At 46.5% G+C, this 18,248-nt stretch overlaps 1 protein-coding gene across 1 annotated transcript; it reads right to left on the reverse strand.

The window, feature by feature from the left end:
• Positions 1-4,359: 4,359 nt before the first annotated feature.
• Positions 4,360-17,588, reverse strand: LOC310805678 (major histocompatibility complex class I-related gene protein-like). Its single transcript, XM_083671477.1, has 8 exons — positions 17,450-17,588; positions 11,431-11,697; positions 10,387-10,665; positions 7,098-7,397; positions 6,728-6,844; positions 6,050-6,067; positions 5,616-5,680; positions 4,360-5,450 (listed from the first exon to the last, which is right to left on the reverse strand). Exons 1-7 carry the CDS (start codon positions 17,496-17,498, stop codon positions 5,640-5,642), a joined length of 1,071 nt encoding a protein of 356 aa, XP_083527603.1. The 5' UTR covers positions 17,499-17,588; the 3' UTR covers positions 4,360-5,450; positions 5,616-5,639.
• Between the last annotated feature and the right edge of the window lie 660 nt (positions 17,589-18,248).

The following is an 18,248-nucleotide window of genomic DNA, read 5'->3' on the forward strand; positions in this document are numbered from 1 at the left end:
TGTGCATATACTGGTTTTTCCATCACAGGTTAGATGTTAGATGTTGATGTTAGATGTTGATGTTAGATGTTAGATGTTGATGTTAGATGTTAGATGTTGATGTTGATGTTGATGGGGTTAGATGTTGATGGGGTTAGATGTTGATGTTAGATGTTGATGGGGTTAGATGTTAGATGTTGATGTTAGATGTTGATGTTAGATGGGGTTAGATGTTGATGTTAGATGTTGATGTTAGATGTTAGATGTTGATGTTTGATGTTGATGTTAGATGTTGATGTTGATGTTAGATGTTGATGTTAGATGTTGATGTTTGATGTTGATGTTAGATGTTGATGTTAGATGTTGATGTTTGATGTTGATGTGGTTAGATGTTGATGTTTGATGTTGATGTTAGATGTTGATGGGGTTAGATGTTAGATGTTGATGTTAGATGTTAGATGTTGATGGGGTTAGATGTTGATGGGGTTAGATGTTGATGTTAGATGTTGATGTTAATGTTAGATGTTGATGGGGTTAGATGTTGATGTTAGATGTTGATGTTTCACTAAATGAGTCATTTTATTGTAGGCTATATGTTGTTTGATATTATGACCCATTATTTCCTATAATGAATACGGTGTGTCTCACACACACACACACACACACACACACACACCACTCTCTCTCTCTCTCTGGGCAAGGTTAACACAATCCTGATGAAGAATAAACTTTGTCACCAGACAAAACCAGACTCCATCTTTGTCTTTTTATCTTTATTGAACAGGAACAAATAATCATAAAATACTGATTGCAACACAGAATTAATCAGCAAAATGATAATCGTAACAACAGATGGTCAAATGATACTATCAATTATATTACAATCATGACATTAATGGAATAATGCTTGAAACTGAAATACACTGAAAGAATATAATACAATGAAAAAAAACAATTACAATGAGATAAGAAACAAATCAATCACTACAGGAGAGCAACAATCTTCCTCCTAGCAAGCTGACATTTCTGCACATACAGCATGTTAGCGAACACAACGTTTCTAAACCCTTCATTGTGTTTAACTCAGCTGTGTGACTGGACGGAGCAGGTCCCTACATGGAGCAGGTCCCTGGACGGAGCAGGTCCCTTCATGGAGCAGGTCCCTGGACGGAGCAGGTCCTTGGACGGAGCAGGTCCCTACATGGAGCAGGTCCCTGGACGGAGCAGGTCCCTACATGGAGCAGGTCCCTACATGGAGCAGGTCCCTACATGGAGCAGGTCCCTACATGGAGCAGGTCCCTACATGGAGCAGGTCCCTACATGGAGCAGGTCCCTACATGGAGCAGGTCCCTACATGGAGCAGGTCCCTACATGGAGCAGGTCCCTACATGGAGCAGGTCCCTACAAGAATGATGGAAAACATTCCAGATTTCACCATCAGAAGCCATTATGTTAGTAAATTAAAAAAAGAGAAAATCTAAGTTTATTTGCCAAGTATATTGAATACAAATGATGCAATGACATGCTTGGGGCAAGCTAGCTCTTCAACAATGCAGCAACAACAACCAACAATACAATATAATAATAATAAAACCATGACATACAGTAGTTAAAGAGAGATGTTATTGTAGCAGACAATCCCCTGGAGGTGAGGGAGGCGTTGGTTGTTACCTGGAGAGACCTCCGGAGACTGGGGGAGGTGGCCCCCAAACACAGACCTAGAACCACAGTACAACCACAGTACTGTACAACCACAGTACTGTACAACCACAGTACTGTACAACCCCTGTACAACCACAGTACTATACAACCCCTGTACAACCACAGTACTATACAACCACAATACAACCACTGTACTGTACAACCACAGTACTGTACAACCACTGTACTGACCGTTGGTTTACAACCATGTCATCTGTTGTGGTCGTTCATGGGGTCAGTTGAATCATCGGTTCACAGGATTGTTTGTTGGACGAGACAGACTGCAAGATAGACGCTGACTCTGAAGAACCGCTGACAAGGCCAGAGTGACCACACAGAGTGGAACCTGAGGGTCCTCATCCGCTGGGATGAGATATGGGAGCAGTATGACCTCAGAGTCCAAACTCAAACTCTCAAATTCATCCACTGGTTCATCCGTGCGTACGGGACTCAGAATGATGTTTGGGATCATTTGGATTCTCTTGGAATTCCAGTTAGAGGGGGTGGATCAGGCCGATGACGGCCGGGGGGCACAGGACAACATTCAGATGCACATTTAAAGGCTCTGTGAGGAGGTGGGGTGTGGCCAGCTGCAACGCCATAGGCCGCCGTACAGCCAGTGGAGCAGCTCCAGGGAGAGTAGAGACTGACGTCTGTGATGGAGGGCAGAGGCCTGGCACAGCAGGCTGGCAGGACAGGGCTTGTGATCTCCCCGTGCACAATGACAATGTCCTCGGACTGAATCCTCTCCTTCTCCTCGTCTGTCTTGTCGAGCCGATCCTGGTAGAATCACTGTCCTGGTAGAATCACTGTCCTGGTAGAATCACTGTCCTGGTAGAATCACTGTCCTGGTAGAATCACTGTCCTGGTAGAATCACTGCCGAATGATGTTCTGGAATGTTCTCCAACCATTGCAGCAGTTTCATCTGTACAGTTTTCCCTCAGTCGTATGTGAGGACGTGTCATGGTCCTGGCTATATCTCTCCATGATTGGCTGGCCTCAGATTGTTTTGGACCATTTCCTGAAGGCTATTAATCATATCAGGAAGAGCCAGTCCTAGAAAGACACCACCCACCTGAACATAACAGATAGGACTGAACCTCCACTGTTGAGACGACTTCTCTCTGACAGAAGGCTTGTGTGAGCTGTTTGAGTGCATTTTGCAGAATCGAGGAGCTTTACAGTTTTTGTATTTATTTTTTTCTGACTACATTTATAAATCTGGTCAAAATAAATATATCCCCTTTTTAGCAGATTTAATTTATATCTCAAATGAACACATTTAAATATCGAAACTTTATCATCAGTTTTATTTAATCTGGCAAAGTGTAAATCTTAGATTCAAGTTCTTTGATTCAATATTAAATTTCAAAACCCAGGTTTACCTGCAGGTCCATTCAACATCACACACATTCAGACAGGACTTAACCTGCAGGTCCATTCCTCTGGTCAACATCACACACATTCTATGTAGCTATGAACGGTCCGTGTTCTCGTCATCTTAACTGGAACACGTTATTTCAGTGATCCTTTATGCAGAGAAGAAATGCTGTCATTTGGATTTGATGCTGTCAGATATGAGATCATTTAGAAACGTACCTCTGCTGCTCCCTCTGCTGCTGCTCCCTCTGCTGCTGCTCCCTCTGCTGCTGCTCCCTCTGCTGCTGCTCCCTCTGCTGCTGCTCCCTCTGCTGCTGCTCCCTCTGCTGCTGCTCCCTCTGCTGCTGCTCTCTCTGCTGCTGCTCCCAGTGCTGCTCCCAGTGCTGCTGCTCTCACTCCTTTGACTGTCACGGTAGATTTAGAGTTGAACACCAGAGGCTCTATTCATCTTAGCCAAAGCTGATGGTAACCAGGCAAACCCCAAGAATGCAGAGTCAGAGGCAGTTGAAGGAGGTCCAAGGCTTTTACTCGAAAACTTAGGGATCATTACAATACACAGAAAACGGTCTCGGGAATAAACATTCAAAACTCAGCAAAGAGGCACTGCTAAAAGAGGTCTTTAAATACTACAACTAATAAGGGCTAACGGCTAAACACAGGTGAGAAACATAAACACAAAACACAATCACTCCTGTCATCAGTTCCAGGTGAGTGCCTCGGGCAGGAAGGACCAAATATGGGCATCTCCCGGTTACTTCCTCTTGGTCCCCCTGGAAGTGCTCTCTGTCGCCATCTGCTGGTTGGACCGCCTCGTGACATTGACAGCGACCCCCTAGAAGAGATGTTCTACTGCTACTGTGTCAACGCTGTGTTTCATCTGTCTTAACTGCAGCTCACAATTTACAAAACACAGAACTACAGCTCTACAGGACCAGATTAGAGGCTGGAGGCTCTACAGGACCAGATTAGAGGCTGGAGGCTCTACAAAACCAGATTAGAGGCTGGAGGCTCTACAGAACCAGATTAGAGGCTGGAGGTTCTACAGGACCAGATTAGAGGCTGGAGGTTGTATAGGACCAGACTAGAGGCTGGAGGCTCTACAGGACCAGATTAGAGGCTGGAGGTCCTATAGGACCAGAACCAGATTAGAGGCTGGAGGTTCTACAGGACCAGATTAGAGGCTGGAGGTTCTACAGGACCAGATTAGAGGCTGGAGGCCATGAGGAGGCTGCAGTGTGCTGGGTTCTGGTTGAGGCTCCCTGAAGCCTGTTAACAACAGCAGCTCAGACACACATTAGTTTGTTTTCAACCCCATTTTATTCATCAAAATAAACCTGATTTACACACAATTTATTTCCCAAGAACAGTTTCTCTCCCTACTGATACAGAAACAATAGAATCACACAAAACACACTAAAATAACCCTCTCCCTCATGACTATGAAACTGTAAAGATTGGAGATGATGATTTTTACACCGTGAACATAACGACTATCCAATGACAGAGCAGAGCATCACTGCACCCCGAGGAGTCAGCAGCAACACCGTCACAGGGAATTTGTTGGACCAAAATAGTTTGATACTGATCATATTTCTGTTCATATTTTAACAACACAGATAAAAAACAAGTTTGCAGGTGTCCAGGTTGTAGCAGAGCGCAGATAATCTCAAACACAAACTTTAATGATTTCAGATATTGATTTATATGAAGGAAGTATCTCATCCCCCCCAAAAATGGATGAGATTTTGGATGAGTTCTCTAGAACTGTGACTGCCGATGGCACTTGTTCTTATGAAGGTTTTACTGACGATGACTGATGATGATGATGACGATGACTGATGAATAGTTGATTCACTTACTGAGACTAATGGACTTATTGTAAGTGGCTTTGGATAAAAGCGTCTAATGACTTGAATGTAAATGTTAAACCGCTGGTTCAGCAGTTGTTCTATTCCATGACCAGACTGCTGCTGAGGCTGATGGAGCAGCTGCTAAAACCTGGTGACATCATCAATGTTTCACTGACAGGAGAGTCAGATGACACTCAGACGGAGAGGGGCGTGGCCGCTGGTCAGAAGACTTACAACATGGACATCAGGAGGAAGCAGAGAAATACAGACAAAACACATCAATGATAAACCAGAAGAAAACACATGGATGTGTGAATTAGGATGAAATCCTAGAAAACCTAAAATATATGAAGATCAAAACATGATTTTTGTGACTGTATATTTTTGCCATCCGCTAATCAAGTGCAGTAACAATATGAATTATAATCAGATAAAATGCTGTTTTAGAGAACTGTGTCTTTGTGTCAAGGTGCACATTGATCTGACTTCATCTGTCAGAGGAGATGACTTCATATCCTCCTGTAGTCTCTGCTTCTCTCCTGTGAGGACACACACACACACACACACACACACACACACACACACACACACACACACACACACACACACACACGGAAAGCCAAGGTCAATACTGAGTTCAGTGATGTAAGTGAGGTAATGTATTCCTCTGAAGGTCAAAGAGATTTCCAGAACTAGAATCTCACCTGGTTGATCAGTGCAGAGAAACCTCATGCTTTGGGTGCAGAGTTGTTGGAACTATCGTCAGAAGCTACGAGGAAACAAGACAACGCCAGTTCAACTAACGAGGAACACACAACTACATTCTGACATGGAAACAGTCACATGACACCTCAACAACATTTACATGGCTTTATTTATCCAGGTCCCATTGAGATATGAATCTCTTTTTCCAGGGAGCCCTGGCCAAGACACACCATAGCTGATTAACATTCACACAGTATCAAATACAACAACAACCAAACAACCAAATAGACACAATATTAAATTAGCTGTTGAAGCAGGTCAATATTTCAGTTTTCAGGTTTCTAGTAAAAGAAACAAGGTGAACAGCCACACATGATTGTCATTCAGTTCAGTGTACATTAGTAAATACAACATGAAGGTGTAGAATACTTACTGCTAGCTTGGGAGAAGCCTGAAACACAGAGGTGGACATGAAGACATTACTGACTCTTATAGTTTGGTTGAGTAGAATATTACAACTAAACAACATGTATGAGACTTTACTAATTAAACAACATGTATGAGACTTTACTAACTAAACAACATGTATGACACTTTACTAACTAAACAACATGTATGAGACTTTACTAACTAAACAACATGTATGAGACTTTACTAACTAAACAACATGTATGACACTTTACTAACTAAACAACATGTATGAGACTTTACTAATTAAACAACATGTATGACACTTTACTAACTAAACAACATGTATGAGACTTTACTAACTAAACAACATGTATGAGACTTTACTAATTAAACAACATGTATGACACTTTACTAACTAAACAACATGTATGAGATGTTACTAACTACATGTCACATCCTGTATTTCTAGTGTATTTGGTATTCCTGACAGGATCAAACCTGATAACACGTCTGTGTTCACTTTAGAATCCTTAGAGGCACGACTTCTACAGCCCTGACTTCACATCACAACACTATTCCTGGTGAAACATCTCCATCTACCAACTCCACTAAAACTGACCAATCCAGACTAGTTCATCACTGCTAAGATCCTGACAACAACACCTCAGTGATGATATGATGAAGAGGAGGCGTTTCTCACCTTTCTTGCTCCTCTTCTTCTTCATGATGAAGAACACAGTGATGATGATGGAGGCCAGGAGGAGGAGTCCGACCACAGCTCCAATGATGAGGCCCAGGGGGGCGGGGTCAGTGGTACCTGTAACCAACACAGACAGTCAGACTGGAACTGATCACAGTTTGGTTTCCTCTCAACCAACCCACTTCCTCTGTCACTCAGGAAGAGTTCCTGAAGTGACTTTGTGAATGTGAAGAGTGAACATGTCAGAGAGGGGTACACTGATCAGGGCCCCTGAGAGATGGAGAACATGAGGACCTTCAGTGAGGGAGACGATGGTGCTCTGCTGGAGGTACTTTGACTCACTGAGAATGATCACGTTGGATCTTCTTACCTCTGTTGGTCTTTATCACGGAGCGCTCCAGTTTGATGACGATGTCGTCCTTCATCCCAGAGAGCTGAACCACACAGTCATACTGGTTCTTCTCCCAGTCCTCAGGCTTCAGAGTGAGGCGAGTGCTCTTCTGGAAGGTTCCGTCGTCGTTGGGGAGAACCTCTCCGTGCTCCACATCCTCAAACACCTCCTGTCCATCTCTCCTCCAGAACACCATCACTCCACTGGGGTAGAAACCTGTAGCGTGGCAGGTGACTGGAGAGGAGGGGGTCTTCTGGAGCAGAGACACTGAGGGAGGGACTGGGGGGGAGGAGAGAGAGGGGGGGGAGAGGGGGGGGAGAGGGAGGGGGAGGGGGGCGGGGAGAGGGAATGATAGAAAGAAGAGAGGGACATAAATAAAAGTTTAATTGTAGCCTAGAGGGGACGAACCCAACTGAACTTGATTAATCACACAAATGTAAGGGAGAGAAAGAGAGTAAGGGACAGAGAGGGAGTGAGAGAGAAGGGGACAGAGAGGGAGGGGAGAGAGAGAGAAGGGGACAGAGAGGGAGTGAGAGAGAAGGGGACAGAGAGGGAGAGAGAGAGAAGGGGACAGAGAGGGAGTGAGAGAGAAGGGGACAGAGAGGGAGAGAGAGGGAGAGAGAGAGAAGGGGACAGAGAGGGAGTGAGAGAGAAGGGGACAGAGAGGGAGAGAGAGGGAGAGAGAGGGAGGAGAGAGAGAAGGGGACAGAGAGGGAGTGAGAGAGAAGGGGACAGAGAGGGAGAGAGAGGGAGGAGAGAGAGAAGGGGACAGAGAGGGAGTGAGAGAGAAGGGGACAGGGGGGGGAGTGAGAGAGAAGGGGACAGGGGGGGAGTGAGAGAGAAGGGGACAGGGGGGGAGTGAGAGAGAAGGGGACAGGGGGGGAGAGAGAGAGAGTAAGGGACAGAGAGGGAGTGAGAGAGAGAGAGAGGGAGAGAGAAGGGGACAGAGAGGGAGTGAGAGAGAAGGGGACAGAGAGGGAGTGAGAGAGAGAAGGGGACAGAGAGGGAGTGAGAGAGAGAAGGGGACAGAGAGGGAGTGAGAGAGAGGGGGGGAGAGAGGGGAGGAGAGAGAAGAGGACAGGGGGGGGAGAGAGAGAGAAGGGGACGGGGGGGAGTGAGAGAGAAGGGGACAGGGGGGGAGTGAGAGAGAAGGGGACAGGGGGGGAGTGAGAGAGAAGGGGACAGAGAGGGAGTGAGAGAGAAGGGGGGGAGAGGGGGGGAGAAGGGGGGGAGAGAGGGAAGGGGACAGGGGGGAGAGAGAGGAAGAGAGAGAAGGGGGGGAGAGGGGGGGGAGAAGGGGGGACAGAGAGGGGGAGGGGGTGAAAGAGAGGAAGGGACAGAGGGAGTGAGAGGGAGGGGAGAGGGAGAGAGGGGGACAGAGAGAAGGGGGGGAGAGGGTGAGATAGAGGTTGAGAGAGAGAGAGGGGGAGAGGGAGGGAGAGAGACGTAGGGGAGAGAGGGAGGGAGAGAGGGGGGAGAGAGAGAGATGGAGGAGAGAGAAAGGAAGGGGGAGAGAGGGTGAGAGAGAGAGCGGGGAAGAGGGAGGAGAAGGGGGGACAGAGAGGGGGTGAAAGAGAGGAAGGGACAGAGAGGGAGGGGAGAGAGAGGGGGAGGGAGAGAGAGAGGAGGGAGAGAGGGAGGAGGAGAGAGAGGGAGGGGGAGAGAGAGAGGAAGGGACAGAGAGGGAGGGGAGAGAGAGGGGGAGGGAGAGAGAGAGGAGGGAGAGAGGGAGGAGGAGAGAGAGGGAGGGGGAGAGAGAGAGGAAGGGGGAGAGAGAGGAGGGAGAGAGAGGGGGAGAGAGAGAGAGAGGGAGGAGAGAACAAGGGAGGGGGAAAGGGTGAGAGAGGGGGAGAGAGAGAAGGGGGGAGAGGGTGAGATAGAGGGGGAGAGAGAGAGGGGGAGAGAGAGAGGGAGGGAGAGGCAGGGGGAGAGAGAGGGAGGGAGAGGCAGGGGAGAGAGAGGGGAAGAGAGAGAGGGAGGGGGAGAGAGAGATGGAGGGAGAGAGAGGAAGGGGGAGAGAGAGGGGAGAGAGGGAGAGGAAGGGGGAGAGAGAGATGGAGGGAGAGAGAGGGAGGGGAGAGAGAGGGGGGAGAGAGAGGGAGGGGGGAGAGAGAGGGAGAGTGGGGAAGAGAGAGAAGGAGGGGGAGAGCGGAGGGAAGGGGAGGGGGAGAGAGAGAGGGAGGGGGAGAGAGGGAGTGTGAAGACAGAGAGGGGAGAGAGGGGGGCGAAACGGAGGGGGAGAGAGAGGGAGGGAGGGGGGAGAGAAGGGGGACAGTAAAGGAGGGGGAGAGAGAGGGAGAAAGAGAGAGAGAGGGAGGGGTAGAGAGGGAAGGGGAGGGGCAGAGAGAGAAAAGGAGAGAGAGGGAGGGGGAGAGAGGGAGGGGGAGAGAGAGGGGAGAGAGGAAGGGAGAGAGAGGGAGAGATAGAGGGAGAGAGAGGGGGAGAGAGAGGGGGAGAGAGGAGGGGAGAAAGAGGGGGAGAGGGGGGAGAAAGGGAGGGGGAGAGAGAGCGAGAGGGGAGGGGTAGAGAGGGAAGGGGAGGGGGAGAGAGAGGAGAGGAGGAGGTGAAGAGAGAGGGAAAGGGGGAGAGAGGGAGGAGGGGAGGGAGGGAGAGCGGAAGATAGAGAGGGAGGGGGAGAGATAGAGGGAGGGAGAGTGAGAGATGGGGACAGGGGGGAGACAGAGAGAGGGGGGAGAGAGAGTGAGAGAGGTTGAGAGAGAGAGAGAGGGGAGGGGGGACAGAGAGGGAGGGAAGAGAGGGGGGGAGACGGTGAAAGAGAGGAAGGGACAGAGAGGGAGGCGAGAGAGAGGGAGGGGAGGGAGGGAGAGCAGAAGATAGAGAGGGAGGGGGAGAGAGAGGGAGGGGGAGAGAGAGGGGAGAGTGAGGGGGAGGGGGTGAGGGGGAGGGGGTGAAAGAGAGGAAGGGACAGAGAGAGAGGGAGAGAGTGGGGGGGGAGAAGGGGGGACAGTAAAGGAGGGGGAGAGAGAGAGGGAGAGAGAGAGAGAGGGAAGAGAGAGAAGGAGGGGGAGAGAAAGGGAAGGGGAGGGGGAGAGAGAGAGGGGGAGAGGGGGGAGAGAGAGAGGGAGGGGTAGAGAGGGAAGGGGAGGGGGAGAGAGAGGGAGGGTGAAGAGAGAGAGGGGGAGAGAGGGGGGAGGAGGGGAGCGAGAGGGGGGGGGAGAAAGGGAGGGGAAGAGATAGGGAAAGGGGGAGAGAGGGAGAGGGAGGGGGGGGGGAGAGAGAATGTGAGGTGATGTCAGTGTGTCTGTACCTGTCCTCTTCAGAGTTTTCTCCCCCAACTGCAGGTACTTCTTCAGCCACTCAATGCACTCCTGGGTGAGGTAGTTCTTTTTGTTCTCATTAAGAGCTTGATCTCTGTCCCACTTCTGTTTGGTGATGAAGGCCTGTGGCGTTGGAGCGATCCATGTAGACGTCTGCAGGTCAAATGCAATGAAGTCCTCTCCATCATAACCATGCTGCTCAAACCCCTCTGTGACTCCAGTCTCCTCATCCCAACTACAGCCATACATGAACTGGACAATATGTCCATCTGAGAGAGAGAGAGAGGGGGGAAGAGAGAGAGGGGGGGAGATGGAGAGAAAGAGAGAGAGAAAGAGACAGAGAGAGAGGGGGGAGACAGGGGGGGAGAGGGAGAGAAAGACAGAGAGAGAGAAAGATAGAGAGAGAGAGAGAGGGAGAGAGGGGGGAGGGAGAGAGGGGGGGAGGGAGAGAGAGAGAGGGGAGAGAGAGAGAGAGAGAGAGGGAGGGGGGAGGGAGAGAGATAGAAAGAGAGAGAGACAGAGAGAGAGAGAGAGGGGGAAGAAAGAGAGAGAAAGAGAGAGAGGGAGAGAGAGAGAGAGGAGGGAGAAAGAGGAGAGGGGGGGAGGAAGAGAAAGACAGAGAGAGGGGGGGAAAGAGAGAGAGAGAGAGAGAGGGAGAGAGAGAGAGAGACAGAGAGAGAGAGGGGGGGAGAGGGAGAGAAAGGGAGAGAGAGAGGAAGAGAGAGAGGGGGAGAAAGAGAGAGGGGGGAGAGAGAGAGAGAGAAAGAGAGAGACAGAGAGAGAGAGGGAGACAGAGAGAGAGGGAGACAGAGAGAGAGAGAGAGAGAGAGAGAGAGAGGGGGGAGAGGGGGGAGACAGAATTCTGGTCAGTTTAGTTCAACAATGTTTCATCTCCCATGTAGGAGAATGTTGCTGGTTTTCACTGTGAGACGGATCATGTCGTCACCAATCCAAGAGAACAACGGTTGTAAACATCAATGATGGTTCAAATCATCAGAAGGAACGTAACCATGGTGAGAAGTTCTGTCTCTCACCTCCAGTCTGGTTGAAACGCTGCTTTGCAATACCAAGGTTTCTTTTGAAGAACTGCTGGTTGCCCATCAATATCTGAGTCTGCGTCTCCCAGTACTGTGGGTCGTCTGCAGTGACCTGGTTCATCCAGTCCTGTTTGGGCACCTCTCTCTTGGTGTTGCTGTCATAGTGAACCATCTGAACACCGTCCACCATCCCCACAGCCACAAACTCTGGGAGGTCTGGAACTCCAGAGGATGCGGTGTAGAAGTTGTGCAGGGAGTGAGTCACTAGAAGAAACAGGAATGAAAGGATGAATGAAAAAGTGTTTTACAAACTCTAGAAAAGGACCAATTTTCTTGTTCTTCAGTCGACCAAAAACACAGGAGAGCATTGTGTTTATTCTACCCTCTATCATCCCCCTCTCCTCCTCCTCATCCCCTAACACCCTCTATCACCCCCTCTCCTCTCCTCTCCTCATCCCCTAACACCCTCTATCATCCCCCTCTCCTCTCCTCCTAACACCCTCTATCATCCCCCTCTCCTCTCCTCCTCCTCTTCCCCTAACACCCTCTATCATCCCCCTCTCCTCTCCTCCTCTCCTCCTAACACCCTCTATCATCCCCCTCTCCTCCTCCTCATCCTCTAACACCTTCTATCATCCCCCTCTCCTCCTCCTCAAACACCTTCTATCATCCCCCTCTCCTCCTCCTCTAACACCTTCTATCATCCCCCTCTCCTCCTCCTCCTCCTCTATCATCCTCCTCTCCTCCTCCTCATCCCCTAACACCCTCTATCATCCTCCTCCTCCTCCTAACACCCTCTATCATCCCCTCTCCTCTCCTCCTCCTCATCCCCTAACACCGTCTATCATCCCCCTCTCCTCTCCTCCTCTTCCCCTAACACCCTCTATCATCCCCCTCTCCTCTCCTCCTAACACCCTCTATCATCCCCCTCTCCTCTCCTCCTCCTCTTCCCCTAACACCCTCTATCATCCCCCTCTCCTCTCCTCCTCCTCTTCCCCTAACACCCTCTATCATCCCCCTCTCCTCTCCTCATCCCCTAACACCGTCTATCATCCCCCTCTCCTCTCCTCCTCATCCTCTATCATCCTATCATACTTTACCTGAACTTTGGAGAAAAAATAGAAAAACCGAAACTTGTTTTCCATCTCCACAACTAAACACATTCATGTAGGCAGAAACTATTTACAATTTATTAAATATAAATATAAATATAACAGTCTAGAACATCATCCTCCAGTAGCTCTGATGTGTTTCTATTAGTATCCTGGATTCATCAAGACCCTTCAGCTCTGTTGTATCTCTATACTACTACAACTACTACTACTACTATACTACTACTACTACTACTACTACTACTACTATACTACTACTACTACTACTACTACACTACTACACTACTACTATTACACTACTACTACTACTACTATACTACTATACTACTACTACTACTACAATACTACTACTATACTACTACTACTACTACTACTACTATACTACTACTACTACTACTATACTACTACTACTACTACTATACTACTACTATACTACTACTACTACTACTACACTACTACTATACTACTATACTACTACTACACTACTACTACTACTACTACTACTATACTACTACTATACTACTACTATACTACTACTACTATACTACTACTACTATACTACTACTATACTACTACTACTACTACTACTATACTACTACTACTACTACTACTACTACTACTACTATACTACTACTATACTACTACTACTATACTACTACTACTACTACTACTACTACTACTACTACACTATACTACTACTACTACTACTACTATACTACTACTACTACTATTACACTACTACTACTACTACTATACTACTACTACTACTACTACTACTACTACTACTATACTACTACTACTACTACTACTACTACTATACTATACTACTATACTACTACTACTACTACGACTACTACTACTATGACTACTACTATACTACTACTACTACTACTACTACTACTATACTACAACTATACTACTACTACTACTACTACTACTATACTACTACTACTACTACTACTACACTACTACTACTACTACTACTACTACTACTACTACTACTATACTACTACTACTACTACTACTACTACTAATAATAATAATAGAATGTGTTCAAGGCAGCCTTAAGACCCGTCTCCTTATACTGTCTAAGTCAGCGTTTCCCAACCGCTGTGCCGCGGCACACTAGTGTGCCGTGAGAAATTATCCAATTTCACTTTTCTTTTTATTAACATTTATTAATTATTATCTGCAAATAAAATGCCATTGTCGAGTGTCTGTGCTGTAATATAGTGACTGGCAGAGTAATGTAATATTGGTCCGGTGGCAGCAGGTAGCTAATTGCCTCGTTCCTTCTTAGAGACAAGAGAATTAGTGACGCATGCGACAGGTCGTGGTGACAGTGATGGAGAAGTTTTTAAAAAGGAAAAATGTAAACTCCGAACTGGGCCCTGGACAAGATTCTGACCCAGGTGAAGTACCAGTATGAGTGGTGGTAAAAAGAAAGCAAAGACGGTGAGCTTGAGGCAATACAGCGAAAGCTATCTTTCGTTCGGATTTACTTTCACCGGGGATGAGACGACACCGACTCCGTTATGCTTGGTGTGTGGCGAGAAGCTGTCCAACAGCGCCATGGTGCCAAGCAAGCTTAAACGCCATCTCCAAACGAAACACCCGTCGCTTCAAAACAAGCCGATGGACTATTTTGTTCGCCTGCGTGAAAACACAGAGAAACAGGCAACTTTTTTGAGGAAAAACCACAAAGGTAAATGAGAAAGCCCTCAAAGCTAGTTACCTAGTTACTGAACTCGTAGCTAAATCAAAAAAGTCCCACTCTGTGGCAGAGACATTAATACTACCTGCCTGCAAAGCCGTTGTCAACGAGATGCTCGGCCCTGACGCGGTTAAAGACATAGCTAAAGTCCCGCTCTCAGATACACAATTGCCAGGCGTATTGATGACATGTCTACAGACATCGAAAGTCATGTTTTGGGAAAGATACGCATCAGTAGGAAATTTGCGTTGCAACTTGATGAGTCTACGGATATTATTGTATCAGGCTACAGAGTCATTTTGTAACATTTTTGGTTGGTGATGTGCCGCAAGATTCTTTCAATGTAAAAAATGTGCCGTGGCTCAAAAAAGGTTGAAAAACACTGGTCTAAGTGACACAGCAGAATCTATCATGTCAACATGTCGTAGCTGTGTTGTGTTTCTAGATGAGATGTGAATCTGTTCCAGGAGTCCTGGCCAGCTCTCCCAGCCCCCCTGAGACAGAAAGGCTCTCCCAGCCCCCTGAGACATAAAGGCTCTCCCAGCCCCCTGAGACATAAAGGCTCTCCCAGCCCCCCTGAGACAGAAAGGCTCTCCCAGCCCCCCTGAGACAGAAAGGCTCTCCCAGCCCCCCTGAGACAGAAAGGCTCTCCCAGCCCCCCTGAGACATAAAGGCTCTCCCAGCCCCCCTGAGACATAAAGGCTCTCCCAGCCCCCCTGAGACAGAAAGGCTCTCCCAGCCCCCCTGAGACAGAAAGGCTCTCCCAGCCCCCCTGAGACAGAAAGGCTCTCCCAGCCCCCCTGAGACATAAAGGCTGTCTGTCATTGGTGGAGTCGTCGTTTGTGTACTACGTCACCACACACACAGGATTCATGTGTACCACATCACAATGTCACTGGACATCAGTAGTGCAGTCTGGAGTGAACAAGGCCGTTATGATATAAAAGACATGTTTCCCCTCCTGACAGAGCCTGCATGACAGATGATGAGTCAGATGATGCTCATAACTGTCATACTATTACTGTTGTTTCAGGCCTGACTGAACTGTGATGTCATGCATCCTCCGTACGTTCCTCCAATGCCCTCTAAGACCAGCGGTCGCGGTTGGCAGGACAAGGTGACAATAAGGACAATTCTGCTCAGTGACTTTAAACGTGTGACAAAGCATGAAGTGAAATGACAGCAGCACCAGTTAGTTTGTAATGAACTGAACACGTTTGTCGGTGGTGAGGAACCGTGGCAACATGATGAAAAGTCTGTTTTTACTGTTTCAGGGGAAATGTATCAGTCATGACTCTCTTTAACGAGGGTTGGAATACTGCAGCTTTCAACATGGAATACTTTAATGAACCCCTTTTCTAAACCCCAAATCATGTCAGTCAGACAGCAACACACAGCGAGAACACTGAGCATGGAGCTGGTTGCTGCTCCAGAGGAGCTGCAGCGCCACCTACCGGCCACTGCTGGTATTAACATCACTGTCATGACTGGGGCACTGAGGGGCTCAGCACCACGGCAACACAGACACACAACTGAGATACATTTTCTGACTATCAGGTGATTCACATCGACAGTAAATACATCAACTTGACATAATCATTATGATGAAGCGGAGCCTAACAGGGTTCAGGTTCAGACAGGTTGAAGTAAAACAAGGTCTCTGCTCCTCTGCTGACCTCAGCTGACATCCTCTTCAACACACCTGATAACAAGGCTTTCATTTTACTAACGCATCAACAACTAGTTATCTACTGAACTATACAACTAGTTATCTACTGAACTATACAACTAGTTATCTACTGAACTATACAACTAGTTATCTACTGAACTATACAACTAGTTATCTACTGAACTATACAACTAGTTATCTACTGAACTATACAACTAGTTATCTACTGAACTATACAACTAGTTATCTACTGAACTACACAACTAGTTATCTACTGAACTACACAACTAGTTATCTACTGAACTATACAACTAGTTATCTACTGAACTACACAACTAGTTATCTACTGAACTATACAACTAGTTATCTACTGAACTACACAACTAGTTATCTACTGAACTATACAACTAGTTATCTACTGAACTATACAACTAGTTATCTACTGAACTACACAACTAGTTATCTACTGAACTATACAACTAGTTATCTACTGAACTATACAACTAGTTATCTACTGAACTACACAACTAGTTATCTACTGAACTATACAACATTCAACTAGTTATCTACTGAACTACACAACTAGTTATCTACTGAACTATACAACTAGTTATCTACTGAACTACACAACTAGTTATCTACTGAACTATACAACTAGTTATCTACTGAACTACACAACTAGTTATCTACTGAACTATACAACTAGTTATCTACTGAACTATTCAACTAGTTATCTACTGAACTATACAACTAGTTATCTACTGAACTATACAACTAGTTATCTACTGAACTACACAACATTCAACTAATCTTATGTGATAATTACAAGACATGAAGGTCGTAACAAATACAACAGGATATCAAACATGTCTCAGATAGTTTCATCAACTGTCATTAAACCGACGACCACTCGGTAATAAAAGTCCTGAATTGATTTCCAGGAAAGGAACATTTTCTATTGACATTTCTGTCATTTAGCAGACGACGCTTTTATCCAAAGAGACTTAAAATAACAACATGTGTCTGAACTCAAAGATTGAGGAGAATCAATCAAATGGACGAGACACAGAAACACGTAGTTTTCATTCAATTTGACTGATTACTTTTTATTTTAATTTGACTGAATTTCCCATGATTTGATCCACCAAACATCATCGAAACGTAGTTTTAACGTAGTTATGAGGTAGTTTTAACGTAGTTATGAGGTAGTTTTAACGTAGTTATGAGGTAGATATGAGGTAGTTTTAACGTAGTTATGAGGTAGTTTTAACGTAGTTATAAGGTAGTTTTAACGTCGTTATGAGGTAATTTTAACGTAGTTATGAGGTAGTTTTAACGTAGTTTTAACGTAGTTATAAGGTAGTTTTAACGTAGTTATGAGGTAGTTGTAACGTAGTTATGAGGTAGTTTTAACGTAGTTTTATCGAGAGAATAACCTAAAGTGCGTCTTAAGTGAAGGAGGTAAAACAAGTTGAAAACAACAGCAGTTTCCCAGGATTAAAGGTCCTGCAGCTCGTTTACCTGCAGATGCGGTGTGAACGCAGAGGAGCAGCGCCAGAACGGCCTTCATGTTGGTTCGTCAGTGAAAGGAAGGTGAAGATTGTCAGAAAAGCGCGTCTGTCGCTGCGGCGGAGCTCCGACGGCTGTACCGTAATACCCGAGGAGCGCACACGGGATCTGTTCAACCAATAGAAACCAAGTAAAGGCACCTACGTCATCAGAAACCAGGCAGGACGGAGCCACTGAGGTTGTCACTCGAAACTGAAAGGACTTGGCCGGTTGGCCTGGCGCACAATATTGATCATTAATAACGTCATTTTACTGACTTTACTGTCTTTACTGACTGCTCTTTTTGCACTGTTTAAATTATTTTTATTGAATGTTTTACTTTTAGTATGTGTTATCTGTTGTGCCTGGGCACTTTATCTGTCTCACCGTGGGAGAGTGAGAAACGTCCTCTCGATTCCTTTGTATGTCTTGACATGTGAAGAATTGACAATAAAGCCACTTTGACTTTGACTTTGACTTTGATTTAGACGTTTGGTAGGTCTACTCAACATATGAGTTATGTTTTACTGAGCCTACATTTAAAAATCTAATGAACTTCAACTTCAACTGTCTGTATCATGGGGTGCAGCCGTTTGTAAGTGGATTTCTACTGCATTGACAACAGGGCATCCATAAGATCACTAAGATCACTATTAGGCATCCATAGGATCACTAAGATCACTATTAGGCATCCATAGGATCACTATTAGGCATCCATAGGATCACTAAGATCACTATTAGGCATCCATAATCACTAAGATCACAATTAGGC

The sequence above is a fragment of the Argentina silus genome (assembly GCF_951799395.1).
Source record: "Argentina silus genome assembly, chromosome: 6".
Taxonomy (NCBI): domain Eukaryota; kingdom Metazoa; phylum Chordata; class Actinopteri; order Argentiniformes; family Argentinidae; genus Argentina; species Argentina silus.